Source organism: Propithecus coquereli, unplaced genomic scaffold (assembly GCF_000956105.1).
Source record: "Propithecus coquereli isolate 6110/MARCELLA unplaced genomic scaffold, Pcoq_1.0 Scaffold357, whole genome shotgun sequence".
In the NCBI taxonomy this organism is placed as follows: domain Eukaryota; kingdom Metazoa; phylum Chordata; class Mammalia; order Primates; family Indriidae; genus Propithecus; species Propithecus coquereli.
This window is the reverse complement of record NW_012149252.1, coordinates 1,312,621-1,321,123: the sequence shown is the minus strand read 5'-3', so window position 1 is coordinate 1,321,123 and position 8,503 is coordinate 1,312,621. Positions and strand designations below refer to the sequence as shown.

The window sequence follows — 8,503 nt, the reverse complement described above, 5'->3', positions numbered from 1 at the left end:
TTTTAGTTGTCCAATTAATTTCTTTCTATGTTTTAGTAGAGATGGGGTCTCCCTCTTGCTCAGGCTGGTTTCGAACTCCTGAGCTCAAACAATCCTCCCACCTCGGCCTCCCAGAGAGCTAGGATTACAGGCGTGAGCCACCGCGCCTGGCCTTGTATCAGTCATGTTTAAGCAATGTTTGTGTGGCCCCTAGAGACTGGTGGAGTGGCTTTTTCAGTTGTCCTGTTCAGCAGAGTGGAGTTTTCCAGAGCTGTGCCCAAGGTACAGCGGAGTGTTATTGCTCTAATGCTAGCAATGCATCAGCAGGTAAAAGGACCAAGAATGAAGATGCCCAGAATAAATAAACCTAATTAAATGTAGTAATACCTATTATTTATTGGCTTCCACATATAGAATAACCAAAGACAGAAATCTGTTGAGATTTATGCTTTTGCAATGTAAAAGTATATAAAACTCTTTTTCCAAGATCAAATCTTGCTCATGTTGAACTCCTATGTGATGCTGAGCAAGTTAATTGACATTTATATACTAAGTGGTTATAGAATTTCTCTTTTTCATCAAGCTATTAAAATAAGTAATTAATAGAAAATCAACTTTATACTCTCAATGATAGACTTGACGCTGAGGTTAATTAGGGACTTTTCCCTCTAGCCACTGAGGACTATCAAGTATCTTGAAAGAAATACTGTACTAAACAGGCCTTTATGAAGTAGAAAGAGATTTAAAAAGTTTTATTTTACTTCTTTTTTATTTGTAGGAGTAGGCATGTTTAAAATGGTACCCATAGACATAGAAAGAAATCCAGTGCATGGATAACCTCTTTTCCTCAAAAAGGACTGCTTTTCATTTAAACATATAATTTAATATAATTTACTACTTCGCAAAAGAGCAAATTCCAGTGAGTCACACAGGTAATCTCTGCTCCTCAAACTCAGCATTTATAAATGGAAATACTAGAGCTTACTAACCGTGTAGCAGAGACCCTACCTGGGACAAAGCTGAGAATTAGATCCCTTAAGACGGGAAGTGGGGAGACAACCTTATTTTCCAGTGTTTATTAGCATCTCCGTATTTTCACAGTTGCTGAGAAGGCTTCTGAAGAAACCTTGCAGTGTGCTCATAATTCAGGTTGGAGCAGAGATCCACATGGGGTGGGGGGAGGTTGTGGAAAGCAGAGTGCGGAAAGGAATGGGACGTGGCTCTGAAAAGATGTATCATGTGGGGAGGAGTAGGGCGTGAGAAGCCAATCTCCAGCAGTGGCTGGAAGTGGCCAACCAGGTACTTGCATGTCCCAGTGAGATACCCTAGAAGCAAGTGTGTATATGTCCCGGAAAGAAAATGTAAGTGAGGCCATTTATAAATGAGTTCAAGGGACCTGGCTTGGGGATGGACATATCCAGGTTCTAATCTCAGTTTAGCCACTTGCTGGACATGTAACACAAGCAAAGTGCCCACCCTTTCATGCCTCAGTACCTTTGCCTGTAAAATGGGATAATAACTGTATCTCACAGAGTTATTTTAATGATAAGAGGAATTTAAGATAATAAAGCACTCAGAGTTGACACAATAAATACTGCCTATTATTTTCCTTATTTTTAAGAGGGGCATGAGACCCACAAAGCTATCTTCACCCCATGATACATTAGAGAGGTCCCAAGCAATTCCACTATGACATACCACCCCACTTCAGCATAACAGAGTATAAAATCAAGGGAGAAAGTGTGTTTGCTTCAAAAATACTGCTGAACACCATGAAGACTAAGCATGGGGTAGCCTGGGCAATGGGGCAGGTATCTGTACATGGGGCCAGAGACTTCTGCACTGTTGAACTGGAATCAGTGGTTCAGCCTTCAGTGACAAGTTTGAGTTCCCTGAAGGATTCCCAGAAATATCTAGGAGGATTTTCTTTCAAAGGCAATAAAATTTCTGTTCAAGCAGGTAGGGGTTTGGGTTTAATAACTTTTAGGAATTGACATTAATACATCTGCATTGTTATCCCCAGTCTTATGAAGTCACAAGTTCATGGCATATAAAAACAAACAAAAGTTAAGCACATTACATTTTACAGATAAAAATACATTTCCTTGATGTATTTCTTTGTCCTCTTGACCACCAAAACCATGTTTGGATACTTGCCAACATCATTAGCATATTCATAGACCTAAGACAAGGCCATTGTTAAATATTGAAAACTGAATTCTATTGTTCACCTGAGGGAATGAAAAGTAAAAGGGAAGGAAAAGTATTTTGCTGCCTAGTTAATAAGAGTACTGCTTACTTCTCCAGCTTCTAAGGCACCGGTGAGCTTTTGTCCTTTGTTCAAAAAAATTAACTTTATCCCTTTATATTTATTATAAGGTGTGAGTCTGAAGATGAAAAGGGAAAGGATGGTTAGGAGAAACATGAAGTTCCTCAAATCTTTAAAATGCAAACATAAAAAGAATACAGAGGATATAATTAGTGTTTGTTTGTGGGCTGTCTGGTTTCCTAGCCTGGACTTTTTTTTTTTTTTTAAGAGTAAGCCTCTATTTCTAATGTTCGCCAAGAATGTTAAATTTAACAACGGTCAGTCTTGCAAACTAATCATTAATTCTGTAATTGTAGACATAAAAAAATGCTCCAGGGTAATAGAAACTGGTATCCAAGAGCATGTTGGAACCTATACCGAGAATTCTTCTAAGCCTTCACAAATGTGTTTTTCACATGAAAATCGATATTTTAAGACTATATAATGAATAATCAGCTTTTGACCTGATGTTCTCAGGATGCTTACTTTGTAATCCAAAGGTAAAAGTATATATATCTAAAAGGAGACAAACTCGGTTAAGGAAGCATAATTCTAAATTCATTCAGGAGAGGTAAATGTTAACCAAACATTTCACTTGGCAAGTAGGCATTTATTCCTTACATCCCTAAACCCTTGTCTCTGTCTGTGTATATATCTGTGTGTGTTTCCACGTGAGTGGTAGGTAAGGCTGAATCTATATATGGCCAGGGCACATCTTCTGACTCACTAGCAACCTGCTATACCTCATCTTACTGGGGCAACAGTGGATTCATACCGATCTGCTCGTGTGCTGAAGTTCACCATGCCTTTTCAAGATGGCTGACTGCGGGGTACGTGTTTATAAATGAAAGATTCCTCCTGATTAAAAAATTAAAGTGTGGAAATGAGAGCAAAAACACTGCAATTCAGTTTAGGCTTTTGTTCCAAAAAGTAGTGATAGAAATCTATTTGTCGAGGCTTATTCCCCAATATTTATTTTCTATACCAAGTATAAACATAGTTTTACAAGCTAAGAGAGATCATTTCACCTAAATAAAACCCCTAGAAAGTCACACTTCCCTCTTTTTGCCTAATTTCTCCCTTTCTCCACACTTTGATTAACTAGAGATCCAGATTTATTCGTAGCATATGTCCCCACCTAAGAATAATATCATCTCTACATGATTACTTCAGTTGCACTCTGCTTTATATTTCCAAAGGGCTTTGTGACACTGAATTTAATACAGGAAGATGGAAATATAATACCTTGAGCTGGGGAGTCCAGAGTGTACAGCAGATGTTTAACAGATTTCTGGAGGGTTCTGAAACCTTCGTTAGTTGTGACACGTGGATAAACCTTCTGCACGACCATCAGCGCACTAACGAGTCAAAAAACAATGAAACCAGATTGTGTTTCAAGGTTTGCAGACAAAAACAAAAGGTTATTCGAGGAGAAAATGGCTACAGTATAGAAAATTATTCTTAACATAAAAGACAAGGTGCTGCTTTTGTAATTTAATTACTTGCTTGTCTGTTCATGTACAAAATCCCAACACAATGTTCTTTAACCAGGACAGAGCACTTTGTTTCCTGGCTTCTAAAACCTCAGGACTCACAGGGCTTAAAGTAACAGAGCAAAGTTCACACCAGTTTTTTCTAAGACTTATAAATAAATGGTTAGGAAAAGGAACTTCCAATTAGGAATATCTCTTTTTAATCAATTACAGAGAAAAATTGAATATTAAACATTATTTTCATTAAAATCAAACCCAAATAAAGGTACTAGATTCAGAAATAAATATTAGTTAAGCATTTGATAAATATTTATCTTTTGCTTTCAAATATTTTTGAAAAAATAATGGAGCTTGCCTTAATTAAAGACTGTATTCTATCCTTTAAGTAGTTCATGGGCACTACTCCAGAGGTAGTTCAAAATTAACATCCGTACTAAGTGACACTGTCTTTCTAAAACTTTTTTTTATAGAGATGGGATCTTTTTATGTTGCCCAGGCTGGTCTCAAATTCCTGGCCTCAAGTGATCCTCCTACCTTGGCCTCCCAAAGTGCCAGGATTATGGACATGAGCCACTGAGCCTGGCTTCTGCAACTTTTATGTTACTAATAAGACGGGCAGTTTAAATGGGGGATAGACAATCAGAAAATTCACTTATGATTGAGTTCATTCTATATTTCCAAAAAGCAATTAGGTACTTAAGAAATGACTTTTAGGATAAGACAAGATGAGGTTGATGAGACGAGATCAGACCAGATCGGATGAGGGAGAGGAGACCAGACTGGAAGAGGAGACCAGACCGGAAGAGGAGACCAGATTGGAAGAGGAAGAAGAGACAAAACCAGATCAGGAAGAGAAGATGAAACTGGACAGGGAAGAGGAGACAAGACCAGACGACGCAGAGGAGATGAGAACAGATGAGGAAGAGGAGACCAGACCACACAAGGAGGAGAGTGCTAACTTCTTAATATGCAATACCTCATTCAGACCCCATGAACCATCTTATAACATAGGTATTGTTCTTTACCTTGTTTACAGATGAGGAAACTAAAGCTTAGGGAAGTTATGTAATCTGCCCAAGGTAACACCTTAACTCATGAAACTGAGAATCAAAACCAGGCCTGACTCCAGAGTCTCTGTTCTTAGCCATTATGCAAGTCAGATACCTTCTTTCTGCCTATATGGCTGTTCCCACAGCTTCCTCCAAAGGTGTCCTCATGCTGGCCCTGGGGCTGAGTGACAGCTGCTGTCCTGGTAATTTCCAACCCCAGATTTTATTTTTGCTGTGGATGGGGGGAGGGGCACAGTCCTGGGCTGGAGGGCAGAAATTGGTCTTCCTGTGCTGTTCGGTCTCTGGACACAAGAGGGTGAATTCTCAGCAGGCATCTCTTGCACTAGTCCTCACTTGCCCCATCGGTAACATGGGAAGAATAATTCTACTCCTGGTGCCTGCCAAAATTACTCTTTTGTGAGATCATATATGGAAGAAATCTGCATAAAGGATTAGCACTTATTAGACTATGTAGAGATCTAGCCCCCAGCCAAAGTTCCAGACTTAATTCCCAAAAGTTCCCAGCAAACTTGGAAAACCTCCAAAGGATCCTTACCTCCTTGCCTTTGTTCATGCCTTTCCACATACCTGAAAGGTTTCCTCATCTTCATCTACCATAATCCTACCTATCCAAAAGGCATAGTTCATAAGCTTCCTCCTAGAAGGTGTTTGTGGACAGCTGTCCTTGAGGTGATCCATTTCTCCTACCTAATCTTTGGCCGTAAGCACTTAAGACAGGCATCACTCCTAGCCTTACCATGTAATTACTGATGTATAGGACATCTCCTCTGTGGAGGACATGTGTTGGTTTTTGCTTACCTAATATCTTCTCCCCCTTTTAGTAACAGCAACTTGATTTTCCTCTGGTGAACAACCTTTCCTCACTTTTAATCCACATGATTTGGATGGGGTCAACCCCACTTCCAAATCCAGAGATAGGCATGTGACAAAGGCCTATTCAGAGTTACTATCATGGGTTCAGTGAAGGGCAGGTGAATCAATTAAAAGCATTGAGAATTACTCCTAGGACTTTTGCTAGGACCATTGGCATAAAAAGCTGTATTTTTGCTACAATTGGATGTAAACATGGAGCTGCGAGGGGCTTTCACATGGAAAAAGAAATTCCTGAGGATGAAGCCACCCAAGAGCAGATTATAGAAAGAGACCTAATCTGGAGGATAACATTGTTGGAAACCCTTGGATCTTAGATTCAGCCATTCCTGAAACTATTAACAGAAGTAACCTGCCTAGGACAAATAAATTCTTTCCCCTGCCCTCATTCTTTTTTTCCTTTTAAGTTAGTTTGTGTTGGGTTTCTATAATGTAGAATTGAAAGATAAGAACACATCCTCAATTTGTTTATGAAATTTAAAGGGCCAAAGGCCTGATCTTTTTAACCTTACGTCTCTTAGCATGGTACCTGGTGAGACAGAGGGTCCTTGAGATGTGATGATTGATTCAATCTCACTTTCCCTGAGCACCTGCAATGAGCTGAGCTAAGCACTGGAACCACATGGAATAATTAGACATAGCTCTTGCCCTCAAGGAGTTCTGAATTTAGTACAAGGAGGAGGTATGAAAATGAGCACTTTATAACCTGGGCTATAAAAGAAATCTGAGCAAATTTTTGTGGGATTCCAGAGGGTTGGAGGTTTGGGGAGATGGGATGTGGGAAGGCTCCTCAGAGGAGGTGACATCTGAGTCAAGTTCTTAAAGAACAAATAGAAGTTCCTAGGCAGAGAAGTGGGCATGGGGGCAAGGGCGTCCCAGGGATGAGGTATTCCAGGTGGAGATAACAAGATTATATACTAATAATTATAAAATTAATAATAATATCACCATCTCCTGTTCTTCCTGTGGCCTCTTCACAAGCTCCTTCCTCTTTCTCTTTCTCTGCCTCATCTGTCAGTGGAACCATCATAGTGGTTAAGAGCACAGGCTCTGAGCTCTGAAAGATTTTGGTTCCGCCAGATGGGGTGTCTCATGCCTATAATCCCAGTGACTTGGGAGGCTAAGGCAGGAGGATCACTTGAGCCCAGGAGTTTAAGACCAGCCTGAGCAACATGGTAAGACCCCATCTTTACAAAAATAGAAAAGTTAGCTGGGGGTAGTGGTGCACGCCTGTAGTCCCAGCTACTCGGGAGGCCGAGGCAGGAGAATCACTCGAGCCCGGGAGTTGCAGGATGCAATGAGCTGTGATGACGCCACTGCATTGTAGCCTGGGCAACAGAGCGAGACTTTGTTTCACAAACAAACAAAAACAGATTTGGTTCTACCACTTATTACACACATGACCTTGAGCAAAATCACTTACATTTTACAAATAAGGACAATAGTGTATTTGCCTTATAAGATTGTCAAGAACGTTAAACAAAATTACAAATATAAATGTGCCTGGCACAAGGTAATTCTCAAGAAATGTTGGCTGCTATTATTTTTATTTTCATAAGCAAGAACCTTTTAAACACTAAGGAATAAAAACCCAAACTCGTACTGGCGTAAAGAGTAAGGAGATTCTTCATTGCACATAATGGGGAGTCTTGAAGTGCAGCAGTCTCCAGGCATGGAATAATCTGGGCTCTGACTCCTTTTCTCTGCAGTGCTCCCAGCTCTGCCTTCTTCTTTGTGTTGACTCTGTCTCCAGGCTTCCCTCAGTGTCCAGAGATGGCTGTGTCACCAATCCTGTGCAGCTCTGACAACATTCTTCCTTGTTCACATCCATCATGGACAGGGGAAAAAGCCTCCTCCCGCAAACAGAAATATAAATCTACTTAGGCCAGCTTGGTTTATGTGCCTCCTTTGGGACCGATGACAGTGCCCAGGGCAATTCCCTGTGTTGATTGGCTTAAACCTGGCTTCCTGAACCGGTCACTGGTAAGTGAAGTTGGGTGGCCACTATTGGCTTAGACTAATTGGGATCCACTCGTACTGTTAGAGATGGGTTCCAGCTTTCTCCTGATCACGTGGCTGCATGATGGCAAGGGAAGAAGGGTTCTGTTAGAGAGAAGGAAGGAATAACTCGCTGTTGGATGGACAACGAACAGCGTAGCACCTTCGGCTATGATTACTATTTCGTTTTTTGCATGCTGGTTCACATGGGTCTCTTCAGGCCTTGGCTCAAATGGCTCCTTATCAGTGAGGTTGTCCTTGACTGCACAAATCAGTTAGTCAGTAAGTTAATGAGTCAGTCTGTCTCTTTCCACTTGCGGAGACAGACCTGTTTTGTTTTATAATAAAAAGGTGCTCGTGTGGAAAAAAAAAAAAGAAAGAAATGCCTTTTAACCCCCTTACAGTGAGTACATTTTTAAAGAGATGTTGCTTTTGCACAAGTATGTCTAAATTTCATAAATACTGTGACTTATGCCAACAATCAAGGCCGAGTCAATGCTTTAGTTAACCTGAGTAGTAACTAGAACAAAAAGCTTTTGTTAACAATTTACTATTGTGAAGTTAAATGCAGTACAAATTAACTAATAGTAGTTTTTCTTTGTTAATTTCTTAGTAAACTGAAAGTTTACTTCAGCAATAGACACAGTATGTGTGTAAACTTTCTATAATGTTTTTGGAATTTTTAAAATTTAGATTAAGATTATCTTAATTTTAGTCCTTTAGATAAAAATGAAAGCTGTTTAGAGAACAAAATTTTGAGTGCCCTCTAGCATAACATAAGGATA

At 40.0% G+C, this 8,503-nt stretch overlaps 1 protein-coding gene across 1 annotated transcript in view; it reads right to left on the bottom strand.

Moving 5' to 3' along the window:
* Positions 1-8,503, bottom strand: part of ABCA12 (ATP-binding cassette, sub-family A (ABC1), member 12) — a 203,578-nt gene that overhangs the window by 123,042 nt on the left and 72,033 nt on the right. Inside the window, 1 exon segment of the mRNA XM_012651460.1 lies at positions 3,533-3,645. Coding sequence (XP_012506914.1) covers positions 3,533-3,645 — 113 coding nt within the window.